Source organism: Zalophus californianus, chromosome 3 (assembly GCF_009762305.2).
Source record: "Zalophus californianus isolate mZalCal1 chromosome 3, mZalCal1.pri.v2, whole genome shotgun sequence".
In the NCBI taxonomy this organism is placed as follows: domain Eukaryota; kingdom Metazoa; phylum Chordata; class Mammalia; order Carnivora; family Otariidae; genus Zalophus; species Zalophus californianus.
Window position 1 is genome coordinate 156,376,680 of NC_045597.1, and position 18,965 is coordinate 156,395,644.

The following is an 18,965-nucleotide window of genomic DNA, read 5'->3' on the forward strand; positions in this document are numbered from 1 at the left end:
CAGAAAGCCACCATCATCACTGCCTCTAAATACCTATAAAACTGATGACCAGATATTGAAGTCCTGCTGGAAAAGAAAAAAAAAAAAAAAGAAGTCTTGTGCTAATGATCTTGCCTGACAGCAGAAATACCTAAAATGGCAAAAAGATGGCATCAATTTCACTTATGCTTTCCAAATCCCGAGTGTTTATAGTTGTCTAAATCTCATTCACTGCCAAAAACTAGATGCTAGGGAGTCTGAGGGAGGTGGTTTTTAGCTTTCCAGCTCACTAGAAAGAAGGGAGATGTGTGGTGCCAAGTGATCATATTTACTATAGCAAAGAGAAAGAAAGAAAGAAAGAAAGAATCAACTCCTAAGTTTTTCACCTGAGCAACCAAGGGAATGGTATTTATGTGTACTAAGATGGGGTTAGACTACAAGAGGAAAAGTTTGGGGGAGAAGTTCGAGAGTGCATTTTTCTGCCTGTATGGACTACAAATGAAGACTTGCAAGGGTCAAAAGTTTGGAAGTGAGCGCAGTATACATGAAGAAAGATTATTCACTTCTTTCACCTCCAAACGGTAGGCAGTTAACTGGTTTCCATCCCTGAATCTTAAGGAGGTGGGCCAAGAGAATCCTTAGAAATGTTTTCAAGTGTCTGCAAAGAGAGGAAGCTAACATCTCTCCCCCAACTGAAAGTCGGCTCCAGTGCGTCCAGAGCAGGAAAAGAACCACGGGAGAAGATAGTGTGGTGGAATGACCAGGTGAAGGAGGGGCGAGGACGATGTGCTCAAGGCCACCACAAGGTACAGATGATGGATCCCACCTTTCTGCAAGCCCCAGATGAAATTAAGGGCTACTGACTTGTGAAATACTGCTGTAGCCTAGGGCAGAGACACACATATGAGAGAAATGTGGCAGTAGCCACCACTGAAAGGTCAGGTTGAAGATGCAGCCAAATCTCACAGAGAATGTCAAACCTGGGAGATGCTGCTAATGATAGGATCTCTTACCAGACAGAGCTTGTTGGGAGCTTCACTTGTCCATACTGAGTCAATTTGTGGACTTCGCCTATCTACAACTTATCAAAAAGCTAGACCAGTTGTGATGACCAAAAGTAAAGGTATAGTGACTGCCTGGACTCCACAGACAGGAGGCTGGCCATCTTATGACCTCCAACAAAAAGGACAGCCAATTTGACTGGATCAGTTATATCAGTAAATCCTCTCTCGTTCTTGCCCTCTTTCTTTCTCTCCCTCTTCCTATCTTTCTCCCCCCTCTCCCTCCTTCTCTTTGTCCCAGCAGCAGGCAATAAGCACAGGAAGGAGAGTAGTAGTGTGGGAGGTCAGTCCCCACATCTCCCCAACACTGGAACCTCCGCTTTACCTACCCTGTGCAAAGGAGAAGAGCTCAGCATAGAACATGGGACTGAGGTTTAATACAGGTACAGCTAAGTTTTCATAGGCAAAACTATCTTAACAGTGATTGAAAAATTCTGGAATTAGATTGAATGGTCAATAACGGAGCCTCTCCTAGTGAGATAGGATCTTTGGTAGGTTTCAAAACATGAAATTATCTTCCACATTCTCTATTTAACCTCCGAGTCTTTTCTCTTGCCTAGTTCTAAAAGAACCTTTGTTAGGAATCCCTCAGATGGAAAGTGATGGCTTTTTGTATCAAACACTTAATCCAGTGATGTCTCTACTACACAGGTCATCTCATTAGCCTTCCTGAGAAAATATGGACTTAGGTTTATTTTCAAAGCTTTGGGGAGTATGGACAAAAGCTGTCCTGAATACTAATATATTGAGAAAAAGAAAATGTAAAGCCAGTTCAGGAAGACAATCAGGTTTTACAGCAAGAGTAAAGGAGTGTCACCCAAAAGAAACTGCTTATTTGGGATTAAGAGTAAGTAATGTTTTTTTGTTTTGTTTTGTCTGTTTTTCTTTTAAATACGGTGTTTTATTAGTTTCAGGTGTACTTGTTTGTTTTTTAAGATTTATTTATTTTAGAGAGGGGAGAAAGGGGCAGAGGGAAAGGGAGAGAGAATCTTTAAGGAGACTCCACAATGATCATGGAACCCAGCTCAGGACTCAATCCCATGACCCTTAGATCGTGACCTGAGCTGCAACCAAGAGTCAGACGCTCAACCACTCAACCGACTGTGCCCTCCAGGTGTCCCTGTTTTTTAATTCAGCAGTTTGATAGAATTGAAGATCTGTCTCCTTAATTTACTAGCCCCAGCATAGCTGCCCTTTTTCTAGGTACTAAAATACCTATAAAATTTCCTTAGCAATATGGGGTTTTGAAGAGTTATTTTGATCAAATACCAAAAAAAGAGTGTATTTTTTTATTTTAAAAATTATCTTAACTAGGAAAATACAAACATCTTTTTGTTTTGAGCAACTAAAAAAATTCTCCTTCATCCTTTTCCAAGTGAAAATGTGTACATGTTGTAAGGGTTTTGCCCTTTTGTAAGGAAATGATATACAAAAGGCTAATTTTTAAAATAAATTAGAGATGATTAAATGTATTACAAAGTGACTCACCAATAGGTCCTTTAAATATAGAATTCCGGTGTGATTAATTTTACAGAAGTTTGGTTTATACAGAGGTATGTTTCAAGTATTACTACATAAAATGAAGTAAACTTATTAAATCCATGTCTATCTTTCTGAATATTTTTCCTAGCAAATCATATAGTTGATGTTGAAAATATTATCCATATTTAGGATTCTAGTCACAACTTTCAAATTTTAAATAATAACAATATGTGTATTTCTATTTTAAGGTAGGAAAATTTTAAGATAATATTTATCTTACCTTCCAGCATTGTAGTTGATCAAAAACACCAATGGAGAAATTTACATTCATTTAATGAATATAATTTAATAACTAATATTTCTTCTACTTTAATGTTAACTTCCCAGTAACATACAAACGATGCTTTGCGGGCAATAAATGTCTTTTGAATTGAACAAAAAAATCGTATCTTTTTCAGTGTTACTAGTTTGGGAACCAAATTCCATCCTTAAATTGTCAGTTCAGTATTTGTTTTGATTGATTGCATTTTGTTTGTGTTTATTGGTCTTTTTAAATTTATCTTTGCAACTCATCCTTTTATTTTTTTTTCTATTTTTTGGATTTTTTTTATTAGGTTCATCACCATACATTACCTCATTAGTTTTTGATGTAGTGTTCCATGATTCATTGTTTGCGTATAACACCCAGTGCTCCAAGCAGAATGTGCCCTCTTTAATACCCATCACCAGGCTAACCCATCCCCCCACCCCTCTCCCATCTAGAACCCTCAGTTTGTTTCTCAGAGTCCATAGTCTCTCATGGTTCGTCTCCCCCTCTGATTTCCCCCCCTTCATTTCTTCCTTCCTACTTCTTTTTTTTTTAATAATGTATTATTTGTTTCAGAGGTACAGGTCTGTGATTCAACAGTCTAACACAATTCACAGTGCTCACCATAGAAGACATCCAAATTGCCAACAGACACACGAAAAAGTGCTCAACATCACTCGGCATCAGGGAAATCCAAATCAAAACCTCAATGAGATACCACCTCCCACCAGTCAGAATGGCTAAAATTAACAAGTCAGGAAACGACATATGTTGGCGAGGATGCGGAGAAAGGGGAACTCTCCTACACTGTTGGTGGGAATGCAAGCAGGTGCAGCCACTCTGGAAAACAGTATGGAGGTTCCTCAAAAAGTTGAAAATAGAGCTGCCCTATGACCCAGCAATTGCACTACTGGATATTCACCCCAAAGATACAAATGTAGTGATCCGAAGGGGTACGTGCACCCCGATGTTTATAGCAACTCATCATTTTTTTTAGATGGCTAAAGAGAAACTTATTGATTGAGTGGCATGCTGCCATGTTCCCACTATAGTGCATTTCAGTGGTGGTGCAGCCCAAAACAAGGGGGGCATAAAATAGAGGGGACATCACATGCTGCATACGGTGTCTTCCTGCCAGAGCATCCAGTAGGAACCACTAATAGAACCACCTGTCATTAAATAATGCAAATTACTTTGGACCCCAAGAAGTAGTCAGGACAAAATATCTACTCAGTTTATATTTCTTCCTTCTAGGATTCTAAAATAATATCTGAAAAAGGAACCTAGGTGGGGGAAAAGACAATGACTTTTTTGGATTGTTTTGAAAACAAAAATCTTGTCACTTCAACCAAATAATTACATTCTCAGAGATTTTCACCTACTTGTACAACACTTTTCATTATCTCTCTCCATGTTTTATCCACAGTTGTAAATCGTCTTCCTTCCTCAGGCATTTGAGACATAATGTCTGGAGAACTGAAAATGGGCTCCAAATATAGCCATGTGGCTTGGACCTTGAGCCATTCATCCAGAATTTCCTGAAGCAGCAGGAGCTTGCTCTCCCACTCTCTGAGAAGCAAAACACAGTGGTTCAACAGCAAATCAAGCAATGTTTCAAATGACAAAACTCAAAACGATGCCTACGATTGTCAATCTTGTTTGTAGTACTACTATTCCCATTCCATTCCTCTACCTTCATTTGACAACAAATCACAAAGTTTGTTCCACAAAATCTGTTTTAAAATAATAGCACCAGCATTTATGTTTATATGGAATATACATGTTCAAATATACCTTTCTACAAATGGCTGATTTCTGGATATGCCATAGCAATAAACTTTCCTGCAAATCAACTCCATGGCTGGAAGGTACAAACTGAGAAATGAGATTTTGGAGACAGTAATGATGTTCTCAGTGAAGGGCACTCTGAACTTCTTAGGAAAGGTAGTTACATCCAAGACTCATTTCCTTTAACATTCCCCTTTTTTTAAAAAAAAAAAAATTAAGCCCATAAAGGCTTTATTTCCAGAACACAGTATTTAATTCATAAGATCTAACTGGCATTTAAAGAAAAATCTACATACTCTAAAATATAATAGTGTGGCATTTGTGAGAAGGAAGCATTTTTAATCTACAATAGTGATCAATTCATTTCTAAACATGGAGAACAAAAATAATGACAAGATTTCCTCAAGAAAAAATATTATAATTACACCATAAACTATTTTATAAGCACGATTCTAAGGTCTCTGCATGTTTTTGCTCCCTCCTCACCATAATCCTATAAGCTCCAGCATATCTGTTTACCAATGGGGAGACTAAGGCACATAGCGAGGTTGAAGTCCACCCAGCTAATAAATGATAGAGCCAGATTTGAACCCAGATCACTGCAACCACTGTGCTATAAGAGATAACATAGCTGTCGAGAAGAATGATCGGTCAATGGCAACGGACCTTAGAGATGGGATAGCTTTATGTGTAGATTAATACATTACTCATCATTTATAATTAGTGACCTGTAATTTGAGACTGTTAAAACCAAGCCCTGTAAATAGAAGTTCTAAAAGTCACCACGCATTTTCAAATGCTTTTCTAAAATCCCTTCAACATTTATCAGTGAATTTAACCTCTTTTCACAAGAAGAAATGCCTCTGCCTCCCATCGTTCTTCCCTCTTTCTCCATCTAATCCCTGACTGACATGGAAAATTTCCCACTAGCTAATGATCTCACGGATAGCCCTTAAAAATCCAATCTGGTTATACCACTTTCAGAGTAGTTAACAAAATTACTCTTGATGAGCACATTGGAGCAAGCAAGGTAGCAGGCAGAGCAACCGGGGGAACTGGGCCAATGCCAGAGAATACTCAAGTTTAGGATTAACACATCAATAACCAGAGGTGGACACTGCCAAGCAGTTAGCTTTCCCTTGTCATACAAATTCTTATTGAAGATGGTAGTCGGAGTTGGATTTACTCTCTTTTTGAAGATAAATATAAACTGTTTTTTACAAACTACAAAAATTTAAAAAAACAGGATAAGGATTTAATTTAATCATCTGTGTCAGATGCCTGAAACTCTAGACTGGAGTCATAGTATTCATACTTCTGCACTTACCTAGCCATCCTTCAGGCATCGAAGTGAAAATTACAACAAACTTTCAAGGATCATCTACAATAACCTAATTAGTATATTTGGAAAATGACTATCTTCAGTTTCATAGTTCATATGTTCTATGAGCTATGTGCAGAGATGTGAAATTATTTTTGAGTCAAATGTATAAGATCAGACTGTAGGCAATAAAAATGAGTTTCTGGAGGCTGATTGTCCACTACCTTTGTTATGACTACAGATGATAGCAAAGGAGTAAGTACTATTCCAAATGCAAAGAAGGTTATCACTCCTTCCAATCAACTATTTAAAATATTAAGTATGAAGTGCAGAATCAACTTTCAAAAAGAACCGTATATTACATACAAGTGATAATACAAATTACATACAATTTTGGTAACATGGCATAAACATTGTCATATAAATATTACTTTACCTTATTTGTTTTTCATAAGGCTTGATGAAAGGAGAGCCTCGCATAGTTTGTGTTTTAATAATGTGGTCATCCAACAACATCTGAATTTCATCAACTGATGACAGAATAAATGTCCCACTTTCTCTATAAGGAAGAATGACAAATTCCACTGTATCCCACTCGTTAGTCATCTTGTCCATGGACTTTTCAAGAGAATATTCTTTGCTAGCTGCTTCACTAATACCTTCAAACCTATCTAAATATGGTTCCAAATCCATGTCTAAAAAAGTGAAGATGGTGGAGTCATCTGCTGGTTGCAGTGGGTAGCCAACAATGTTGGACATGGCCTTCCAGTGCCTGGGGCGCAAACCAGGATTACAGATTACTTGAATGAGAGGAATGTGCTGCTTGAAATCTTCTACCTTTGCTCTTACTTTTTTTGTCATTGCCAATGCATTTGGAGAATCGTGGAAGATCTTCTCCAGCTTATACAGTCCTCTCCAGTAATTTCCAACTTCTGTTTCTACTTGGTCTGGATTCACTTTATGATACGGGCCTTCAGTCCATCCTCGGTATTTGTTGCTAAATTCAACAGCAGTTTCGTAGAGACGAAGGTAAGGGTTCAAACCATCTTGGATTTTTTTACGTTGAGGATATATTGACGGTAGCCAACCAAACGCCTCTTCTTCAGCATTAAATTGCTCAATCTGGAATGACAGGTATAAGATATATTATTCTAGAAGTGAAGGATATTCAAAATTAATTTTTTAAAAATATTTTTTTATCAAATGTGACCCCAAAGCCCTCACTAAGCCCCACAGTTAAACTGAAATTAGGCCATAATCCCGAATTGCTGAGCAGTAATCTATCCTATTTTTTTTTATTACATTTTCCAGAGAATAGTATCTGGTTAAGTTAAAATAGTAATGACATATATGTACAGAAGTCTTTGCCCATCCAGATATATTGAGGTTATACCATGATTTATTAACTAACAAGAACTTAAGTACTTTTAATACACACAGCATTATCAGGTACTATGGAAAAATAGAGAAAAAAGTATTATGTTGCAAAATACCAACTTTAAGGAGGTAGTATTTCAGCTCAGGAGATAGACATGCATATGTAGAAAGTTAAATTGCAATTATTCAACAATAATATGAGGTAATAGAAGAGATGTCTTAAGAGTAGTAGCTCTTTAATATACATGAATAGAATATACTAAAAATGCTATCACTCAGAGGTAAGAGATCGTGGTGAATAGATGTTTAGGTAGAGAAGATGCAACCAGAACCGGGTCTTGAAGATGTGTGTAGGGTAAGAAGAGGCAAAGAAGGGGCACCTGGGTAACTCAGTCAGTTAAGCATCTGCCTTCACTCAGGTTGTGATCTCGGGGGCCCTGGGACAGAGCCCAGGGTTGCGCTCCCTGCTCAGTGGGGAGTCTGCTCCCTCCTCTCCTCCTCTCCTCCTGCTCCCCGCCTCCCCCCTCCCCGCCCCGCTTAAGCTCGCTCTCTCTCAAATAAAATCCTAAAAAAAAGAAGAGGCAAAGAAAGTATTAATTTCCTCATTGTTTAGTAGTGAAGTATGTGAGGATATGGGTGGTTTAGAGAAGAAATCTATAGAGTTGAAAAGTGTGAGTTAGCTATATAAATTATGCAGGTTACCCAAAATTTCAGTGGGCACCGAATTCCAAAACCTATGCTTTCTCTTTCTCAACATGTGTTCACACTTTTGTGACTATTATAAACTATTTAATTACCTGAACTAAGATACTAAAATCTTTCGATGTAAGAGAAACAGGAAAGCATCATAATATGGTCTGTTTTCATATTTCCCCTTTTTATAAAAAAATACAATTAAAAATCTCAAACATCCTCTTTGGCAAAGGGTATGGCTTTTCCACCTCCAGCTTCTTCTAATGAGAAAGCCGAGTTCTGACATAGCAATATCAGGAACAAAGTGGCCAGATGGGAGAAGATGATGGGCCTAGTTTAAAAACACAGCCACCAAATCTACACTGGCTTCTATGAAGACGAGCCAACTAACGAATGAGCAGGTGCTAGCACATGATGTAAATGATTCAGTGATGCAAAATAAAAAATAAGCAGATGGAAATATCACTCTATCTTTTAAACAAAAGACAGAAGCTGCTGAGATAACTACCAAAAGAAAACAGCAATGCTGCTTCTCCTCGAAGCATGTCTACTGGAACTATTTTTGCCATTTATTTATTATTTTTTATTTATTTTTTTAAAGATTTTATTTATTTATTTGCCAGAGAGAGAGAGAGGGAGAGTACAAGCAGGGGGAGTGGCAGGCAGAGGGAGAAGCAGGCTCCCCAACAAGCAAGGAGCCCGATGTGGGACTCGATCCCAGGACACTGAGATCATGACCTGAGCCGAAGGCAGATGCTTAACTATCTGAGCCACCCAGGCGCCCCTATTTATTATTTTCTAAAAACTTTAATTCCACTATAGTTAACATACCAAGTTATATTAGTTTTAGGTGTACAGCAGAGTGATATTTGCACCATTTATATTATTCTCTAAAGGTAGTTGAACTTCTATTTGAATCTATTTTTAAAAGGTCAATGTAGAACTCAACTCAATGCTCTTTCTTTTGAACTAATTCATCCTCTTAAAAATTTTAAAATTATACCTTGTCTGCTGCTAAGTCCAACTTTCCATTCAGTGTTTGAGCCTTTTTCAGGTATCGCTGTACATCCTGAAGGTCTCCAAAGGAGTAAAATTCTTCGGCCTGTTTAGCATAACTCTCCAATTCCTCCACAAACCGTTCACACCGTAACTAGTACAAACAATATTTGTTGTTAGGATTTTTTTAAAGGTAAAACCCCTAGGCATCGCAAGGAAGTTTAAATATTTGTGAAGATTATCAGAATTATTATTCTATTTTGTCACTGGCGAGATATAAAGAGAGGAATCGTCTGGAAGAGGACAAGGATCTAAAACATGCATAATTTTTAAGAGTCAGGATTTAAAATTAATGAATTAAAATTCCTATAATTCAGAAATTAGATAAAATTAACTTTGTTCTATCAATTTAAGAAATTCTAACCAGTAAAATAAGAATGGGTTAAATGGTGGTATTATTCTTAAGCATGCTAAAGAGTGTGTGCTAACAAATGATTTATAAGAATTTTTTTAATTCTTAATAATCAAGTATGGGGCTAAAAGAAAGCTCCAGTTTTTTAAGGGCTATAACGAGATCTATGGCATTTTTACAAACAAGAAAAAAAAAACCCAGACTTTCTTTAACTGTGTTCTGATATTCAGTATCTTTTCAATTTTCAATTTCTAAAACAAAATACTCCAAGGTTATTTTTCTTGTCCTATGGACTCTCTTCACAGGAAATGTGCAAGGCAAATATATCTGGATTTTAAAATCTAAAAACTCTATCCTTCCAATATAAAACAGGTGTGTGTTGTTGGTTTTTTTTTTTTAATGAGAAAAGCTCATTATAAAATTGTCATTGGTAAGGCGTTCCAAATTAAATGGCTCTAAAAAAATAGCTCTTAATAAAATATTCAAAAGTCAAATCTGGGTTATTCAAAAATAGATTTTATATTTTATGGATTATCTAGGCTGATTTCTGTCTTCTTCAGTTCATGGAAATTTTATTGCTCTGGCCCAGTGGGGGAAGGAAAATGAGAAGACGAAATTCATCAACATTATGAGAAGTTTGTAAAATAGTATATTTTACAGCAAAGTATAGATAATTCTGGGCCACCTAACAGTTTTCTAAGAATCTGTTATTACTTCTGGGTCTAATATTTGCTATTCATGATGTTTTCTACAGGTTTAAAAAAAATCTGAAAAGGCCTAAATGTACAACAGAAACACAGTCTACAGTTTAATATGAAGGTTTTTGGTTAAGCCTATGAATTATTCTCCAAACATGTTCTGTCAATTAACCATATTTGCTTTAATGTGATTTGCTATCAAGGGACATCTCTCCTGGCTGACCTAGCACAGGTCTCTTCACTTTGGGAACCTCAGCTTCTTCATCTGTAAAATGAAACTGAAAATATGAAATAATTTATTCAGACAATAGCTATGGAGTGCTCACACTATTCCTATGTGTCAGGCACCTCACTGGCCCATGGGTATGAAGGGAGAAAAGGAACAAATGAAACAGGCCTGCTATCATCAAAGAGCAGACCATCTATTGGGGAGATGCACCTGACAATAACATCATGATCGGGTAGTTAGTCCAGGGGAGATGTGTTAAAAATGTAGTGGGAGCCGAGAAGAAGCAGAACTGAGGTCTGATGAGAGGAATTCTGAGAGAGTCAACTGAGTACATGAGAGAGACAAGCACGTGAGTGGGCCAGGGGTGCGATTGCCAGTGAATGGAGAGAATGTGCAAGAGAGGAGAGGTGTAGGAGGCCAGGGATCTAAAAGTTGCTCAGGGTTACTGAAAAGTCAAGAACAAGGAGCAGAGGAGGTAGAAGATGAGGCTGGACGGGTACACAAGGGGAAAATCACAAACCATCTTATATGTAGGACACCAGAAAAGGTGAGCGTTATTGAATGTTCAAGGGAAGACTGGGCACAATCCTTAGGTGAGTTTGAGTGTGTGAAGGCACACTTCATTGAGAGAGCTTGGATGCTAAACAATAAAAATAACTCAAAAGAGTACTATAAACTGTATAAGATAAACACTATTTTTATTAATGGTCATTTATGGGCAATATATTAGAATTTTTCACCCTTGCAAAGTCAAGAAATGATACCCTATCAAGCCAGTATGGATACCATCTTCTGCTAAAATCGATGGCATGAGAAAGCTTAAGTATCTGACCCATGAACAGAGGAGCTGATGATACTCTGTAAGAAGTTGAAATGTAAGCATTTCCAGAAAATGAAAATAATTTAAAATATCTATGATGCCAACCTTCAGGCCTTCTTGATATTGTTCTGTTTTCTCCTTAATGATTTTCCTGTGCTCATCAAAAATTTCATCCATTCTTCCATACCACTGGAACACATTATTATTTAGCCTGATGTCTGCTGGAGAAAAGTTTATGCACTCAATGAGGAAAGCAAGGCAATTTTTAGAATTCACCAATCTCTGGCCCAGTTCAACCATGTCAGTTGTCTCTACTTTCTGAATATAAGCCTGCAGGAAGACAAAAATTGCAAATGGCATTTTAAGGAACAGCTCAAGTCAAAACTTAGGCTGTGGAGACACTATGCATAAAGATGCGTGAATCTGCACAGACTTGTTGGAAATGTAGACTTTTGGTTCAAGAGAGGAGACTGCAGCACAGTTTCCTTGTCATCAGTATGTGTATGTGTGTGCACATAATGTGTGCGCGTGTATATGTACATATACACCTGAGCTCTCGCAAAGCTCTTCTGATACATGTTAATTTATATATCTGAATAATATAAATGTTGAAGGGGGCGCCTGGGTGGTTCAGTCGTTAAGCGTCTGCCTTCGGCTCAGGTCATGATCCCAGGGTCCGGGGATCGAGCCCCAGATTGGGCTCCCTGCTCGGCAGGAAGCCTGCTTCTCCCTCTCCCACTCCCCCTGCTTGTGTTCCTGTTCTCACTGTCTCTCTCTCTCTGTCAAATAAATAAATAAAATCTTTATATATATATATATATATATATATATATATATATATATATATATATATAAATGTTGAAGGAAACCTGCTTCCCCATTGAAAAATGAGAAGACTAGCAATTACTTGTAACTACTTATATTCACCTTCCCTATTGTATATCCTACACCTCCCTGTGTATGAAGTAAATGCTTCTTTTATGTTTTTAAAAGTCTAATCTTCATTTCTCTGACTTTCTCTCTTCAACTCTCTCTCTAGTGTTTATACTTAATACTGTATATATGTTTGGAAAAAGAATTCACACTAAAAAAATCACTACTCTAAAGAAAGGAATTATGGAAAAAGATGAACTTCTGTTTTTTACTTTGTACAATCCCATATTGTTTAAAATTTTACTTTTGTAATTAAAAAGGAAAAAAACCAACATTTTCTAAAAGCCTTTTATTAATAAAACATTCTACCAAGACTTAATATTATGCTACAAATCCAAACAAATAAGATGGGAACCATGGTGGTTTCCACAAGTAACAAAATGTCTAACTGAAAATATATTTGTATAATTTGGTTAATCAGATTTCTGTTTAGTCAAACGACTGGATTTTTATTTCCCCAACTGATAATAAATGACTGATTTTGGTATTGGACAAATTGAGAAGTTATTTTGCCCTTGTGTAACTAAATTTTTTAAGATGCAGATTTTTTTTTTTAGATTTTATTTATTTGAGAGAATGAGAGAGAGAGAGAGCACATGAGAAGGGGGAGGGTCAGAGGGAGAAGCGGACTCCCCGCTGAGCAGGGAGCCTGACATGGGACTCAATCCTGGGACTCCAGGATCATGACCTGAGCCAAAGGCAGTTGCTTAACCAACTGAGCCACCCAGGAACCCTAGATGCAGAAATATTTTAAATATCAGTTAAATGAATCCTATTTGCTAATTTCTGTTACGGGTCACTATGAACAATAGAAATTCACACTAAATAACTCCAAATTTGTAAATATTTCCAGTGATGGCTAGGAGGGTAAATAAATGACACTCTTCATACTTGATATTCATTTTTCCAAAGGAATATACAGTTATGGAATTCTCCAGCTACTTTATAATCATCCATGATCAAAGCATCACTTGACATCCTACAACTAAAATATAAAAATCTTCTAAAAGAGATCATATATATATATGTGTATATCAAATACACACACACACACACACACACACACACACACACACATAAATTCACATGCTAACAACCCCAATACAAGTACAAATACTGTAAAGAAATAGAATTCTTTTAGTTAAAGGCTGATATGTAAAGTTGGTTCTAATGATTTAAAAAACTTCTTTAAACGACTAAAGAATATACACAAGCATTTGCACTTCTTTTGTAATTTCTTGCTTATATAAAGTTTTCAATGATTTTACATGTTTTCTGGGTTTGCTTAAATATTTTAAAATCTAAACAGAAAAGATTCTATTTTTGATCTTGGGAATGCTGGATGGAAAAGGGGGGTTAAGTCCTATAAAAGCTTGTTGTTATAAGATTGAAAAAGGAATAAAATGAAATGGTGATTAGCTAGTTGTTTTATACTTTTACTCACCATTAGGCAGACCTCAAGCACAGAAGGAACATGAAAAATTATTAAAGTGAGACTTAGCTAATATTTTTAGTACCATAAATCCTATGCTCAAAACATATTTTGGCAAACTACCACAGAAAATTTTAATGTATAACAAAAACAGCTTATAAGAAACAAATTATTAAAGATTAAATATTTGATAAAAAAATTAAGGATGACCACATATCTCATGTTGACCAAGACAGTCCTGGTTTATGCCTGTTAGCATGGTAGTATTAATAGTGTTCTCAAAAATATCAGTAGATGATTACACTAACAGCTCCCATATTTCACCTCTCGCAGTATCCATACCCTGTGGCGTCTTCTCATGCTGTGGCCATGTGACTTGCTTTGGTCAATGAGATGTTAACTACTGTGATGCACAGAGACACTTGAAAAGTATTTGTGCCAAACTGTGGAAAGAGTCAAGATGTCCGTCAACAGATGAATGGATAAAGAAGGTGTGTGTGTGTGTGTGTGTGTGTGTATATATATATATACACACAATGGAATATTATGCCGCCATCAAAAGGAATGAGATCTTGCCATTTACAACGACGTGGATGGAACTGGAGGGTGTTATGCTGAGTGAAATAAGTCAATCAGAGAAAGACATGTATCATATGACCTCACTGATATGAGGAATTCTTAATCTCAGGAAACAAACTGAGGGTAGCTGGAGTGGTGGGGGTGGGAGGGATGGGGTGGCTGGGTGATAGACATTGGGGAGGCTATGTGCTATGGTGAGCACTGTGAATTGTGCAAGACTGTTGAATCACAGATCTGTACCTCTGAAACAAATAATGCAATATGTTAAGAAAAAAAAAAAAAGATAGCAGGAGGGGAAGAATGAAGGGGGGGAAATCGGAGGGGGAGACAAACCATGAGAGACGATGGACTCTGAAAAACAAACTGAGGGTTCTAGAGGGGAGGGGGGTGGGGGGATGGGTTAGCCTGGTGATGGGTATGAAAGAGGGCACGTTCTGCGTGGAGCACTGGGTGTTATACGCAAACAATGAATCATGGAACACTACATCAAAGACTAATGATGTAATGTGTGGTGATTAACATAACAATAAAAAATTTAAAGAAAAAAAAAGTATTTGTGTACCTGGGCTTGATTTTGTGTCTCTATCATGCCATGAGAACATGCCCAGTGAGCCTGCTGGAATTTAAAAGACAAGTGGAGCAGAGTCAAATTACCCAACTGAGAACTAGCTGACCCAGTTAAGTGAGGGATCCAACTGTGACCAGAACCAGCCAGGAGTACCCAGCCTGAAACACCAAACTGTAGACTCATGAGCTAAGAATAACAAAACGTTATTTTAAGCCTCTTTTAACTTTTAGAATGATTGTTATTGTATTATCATGTTGATAACTAACTGATAACGGCTGGGGAAACAATTAACTTACACACATATGACTATAAAGTTTATAAACAATACCTTCATTTCCATTAGTTCTGCTGTATTTGGAGGAGTGCTAAGAGCTTTTTCAGCTATCTTCTCAAATTCATCACATAATCTGAAATACCAGACAAAATCAATTTTATGCAATTAAATTTTATTCCTAAATATATTCTTATATACTATTTAAATGTGCCATTATGTGAAAAGTAAAGTAAGATGATCTTATCTATGACATCTAAAGAAATAAAAGCAAATTTTTGCCCATACTGATTCATTCAATACACATTTAATGATCATCTCTTACATTCCCAACTATAATATTAAGTGGCAGAGATAGAGAAATGAAGATATAATAATGACTCTCAAGCAGCTCATATTCCTATATAGAAGACAGGGCCATAAATGATCCCTTCCAACCTAGAATTTTAGGGGCTCTACCAGAGATTTAGTTGAGATAGCACCAAAAAAGTAGTACTAAATAAGAGAGTGATTAACACTACTTGTGGGGAACGGTTAACATGGGCCTCTATACTCAGAAACTTCTGCCAATAGGCAAATATTTCCTACTCATTTGGGTTGTGGCCCATATAATGAACTTATTGTGAGATTAAAAAATAAAAGTGGTAGAAGCTAAAAAAGTCCAGATAAAACATGCAGAAATTTCTTCAAGAAGATTGACTGTGATGGGGCACCTAGGGGGCTCAGTCAGTTAAGCCTCTGACTCTTGATTTTGGCTCAGGTCATGATGTCAGGTCATGAGATCAAGCCCCCCACCTCAGGCTCCCCACTGGGCGTGGAGCCTGCTAAAGATTCTCCCTCTCCCTACCCTCTCTTTCTGAAGAATGAGGAGGAGGAAGAGGAGGGAGAAGGAGGAGGGAGGAGGAAGAAGGAGGAGGAGGAAGAGGGAGGAGGAGGAAGAGGGAGGAGGAGGAGGAGGGAGGAGGAGGAGGAGGAGGGAGAAGGAGGAGGAGGAGGGAGGAGGGAGGAGGAGGAGGAGGAGAAGGAGGAGGGAGAAGGAAGAGGAGAAGGAGGAGGAGGAGGAGGAGGGAGGAGGAGGGAGGAGGGAGGAGGAGGGAGGAGGAGGAGGAGGAGGAGAAGGAGGAGGAGGAGGAGGGAGGAGGGAGGAGGATGGAGGAGGAGGAGGAGGGAGGAGGATGGAGGAGGAGGAGGGAGGAGAATGGAGGAGGAGGAGGGAGGAGGAGGAGGAGGAGGGGGGAGAAGAACGAAGATGGAAGAAGAAGAAAGAAGAATGGCTGTGAGTTGAAGGAAAAAAGCATGGTTGTGAGTTTGGGTTGAAGTGGGAGGTAGAAGATGGAAGAACATGGTTATGAGTTTGAGAGGCAGAATCCACAGCAGAGGAGAGGTTTATAGTGAGATCCAGAGGAGACGGGTGACTGGTAGAACCAGCTCCAGAAGGATGGGAGGCAATAGGGTTGAGCCCATAGGCAGAGAGAACTTTGAATGGTGTGACAGACTCTTGCCCAAAAATGTGGGGAGAGGAATGAAGGGCTCACACAGAGGTGAGTTGAGACACGGAGGGGCAAGAAGTTGAGGCACTCGTATCTGATGGGTCCTCTAATATTCCTGATATGTCCTTTGTACATCCAGTGAGTGTGGTGAGAAGCACAATTAGGAGAAAGAGGGAAAAAGTAGAATCGGCACGGGCTCAGAGGGCAGTTAGGAGGCAGGGAAAAGAGCTATGAAATTAAAATAAATATTTTACTCAGCATGAAAAGCTACAAGTAAAAGACATTTTCACTATTCTTCCAGAACCTTTAGAGGAAAAAGTACTTTTACAGTTGAGTATAGGATTCTGGTTCCTAGAAAAGCTATATGAGTACTCTCCTGCTTCAGCCCTACCCCTCACTCCTCTTTCCTCCCCGTGTCTGTGAAAGCAACACAGATCAGTCCCAGTTCTTAAAATAATACCGTGCCATTTTCACACCTCACACCCTTCTACATGCTACTTTTTCTACCTGGAATTCTTTATTTTACGTTGTTCACCTGGTAGACTCCCACTACTCATCCTCTAAAATGAATTCACATATCACCTTCCTCTTTGTAACTTTCCCTGATTTTCCCCACTTGCCCGACCTCCACCATGAAAGAAATTAATCATGTCCTTCTCTGTTTTATGTCTGTGGCTCACTACAGTATTTACTGAGTCCTACTATAATTTACTGGTTATTTGAGGTATGTACCCTCTATCCCTATACTCTGAAGAGTTTTGATCAAGAAAGGATGCTGTCTATTTCCCCTTAAGACTGTAACTTTCTTCAGCAGTTACGTTCATATTTAGAGTATAAGCACCTACTGTTGTGCCTATTACACGCTTCCTTCAGGCTTTTATACAGCCTGAATATTCTTTTTAATGATTTATTTTTCCTGTAATACCAGAACCATTACAAAATTTGATTATGTCGGGGGATTTCCCATGTAGCTTGTAACAGAAAAGAGGTTCCCAGAACACTAACACCAGTTATTGAAAGACTAGTTCAACCTCCTTCCTAAATAAACGCAGGTATTCTGCTTTACACCTTAGTATTCTGTGAGTTTACTTAACATGAGCCAGTTTTCCTCAAAATCTCCAGGTTAGTCAACAAATAAGTTTTTAGTTAAGACAACAAGTTATCAGGGCCTTGAAAAATAATCACAGTGAGTCAAGTTCAAAATTTGAGGATCCATTAGGACCCAGGACAACTATTGGGTAAATCCACTTTGAAAATCCATTTTGTGTACTGATTATACAAACTTAAAACTTAAAACCTTAGTGATGTTAGAGAACACCCACCTGACTTGAGCAAAAAAAATTGCAAACACATTTTAATACCACCTTGTATCAGGCAATCAGGAGGGTGCATTTGTGGTGAAAAACTAATAATAATCATAAAATAACAAAGCCAAGTAGAAATAAGTTTGGCATTATCTTCTTGGGGGGGTCACTGATGACACTGTTCTAATCCATAACTTTATTTGAATGACAATTGATTCTAACATCCCCCTGGAAAAAAAATAATCAGTATCACGTAAATACCTTGTATTTACTTCCTGATGATCTCGGAACATTTTAGCTATAAGTTTTCCACAGATAATTTCTGCTCGCTTCACCAAAGCTCTGATTAATTCCTCACAGTGCATTTCAAACATTCCTAAACGAACAGTCTGCAACATTAAGTATGAAAAGTTTAATGAACAGGAAAATAAAAGGTTCCCACAATTTTGCCTTTCTCACAATATTGGTTTTTTTTTTTTTTGTATGTGATCTAACAAGATTCGGGGTGTGTGTGTGTGTGTGTGTGTGTGTGTGTGTGTGTGTGTGTGTGTGTGTGTTTAATATGATGCAGGAAGGATTTTCTAAATGCTCATTTGTATTTTCCAACCATCTTCTGGGTAAATCACCTTCAAGAGTTTATCTTGGAAAGCAACGGAATACACATTCTTCTCTAGTGCCCATGGAACATTCTCCAGAATTGATCACATCCTAGGTCACAAATCAGGTCTCAACCGGTACCAAAAGATTGAGATCATTCCCTGCATATTTTCAGACCACAATGCTTTGAAACTAGAACTCAATCACAAGAGGAAAGTCGGAAAGAACTCAAATACATGGAGGCTAAAGAGCATCCTACTAAAGAATGAATGGGTCAACCAGGAAATTAAAGAAGAATTAAAAAAATTCATGGAAACCAATGAAAATGAAAACACAACTGTCCAAAATCTTTGGGATACAGCAAAGGCAGTCCTGAGAGGAAAGTATATAGCAATACAAGCCTTTCTCAAGAAACAAGAAAGGTCTCAAATACACAACCTAACCCTACACCTAAAGGAGCTGGAGAAAGAACAGCAAATAAAGGCTAAACCCAGCAGGAGAAGAGAAATAATAAAGATCAGAGCAGAAATCAATGAAATAGAAACCAAAAGAACAGTAGAACAGATCAACGAAACTAGGAGCTGGTTCTTTGAAAGAATTAACAAGATTGATAAACCCCTGGCCAGAC

The 18,965-nt window shown here is 37.8% G+C and overlaps 1 protein-coding gene across 3 annotated transcripts in view; it reads right to left on the bottom strand.

Annotated features, from left to right (window-relative positions):
* Positions 1-18,965, bottom strand: part of DNAH7 (dynein axonemal heavy chain 7) — a 279,675-nt gene that overhangs the window by 203,113 nt on the left and 57,597 nt on the right. For all 3 annotated transcript variants that reach the window (XM_027588500.2, XM_027588499.2, XM_027588498.2), the window contains exons 14-19: positions 18,002-18,129; positions 15,004-15,082; positions 11,269-11,493; positions 9,012-9,158; positions 6,375-7,060; positions 4,212-4,398 (exon numbers count right to left, since the gene is read on the bottom strand). In XM_027588500.2, coding sequence (XP_027444301.2) covers positions 4,212-4,398; positions 6,375-7,060; positions 9,012-9,158; positions 11,269-11,493; positions 15,004-15,082; positions 18,002-18,129 — 1,452 coding nt within the window. The remainder of the gene's footprint in view (positions 1-4,211; positions 4,399-6,374; positions 7,061-9,011; positions 9,159-11,268; positions 11,494-15,003; positions 15,083-18,001; positions 18,130-18,965) is intronic.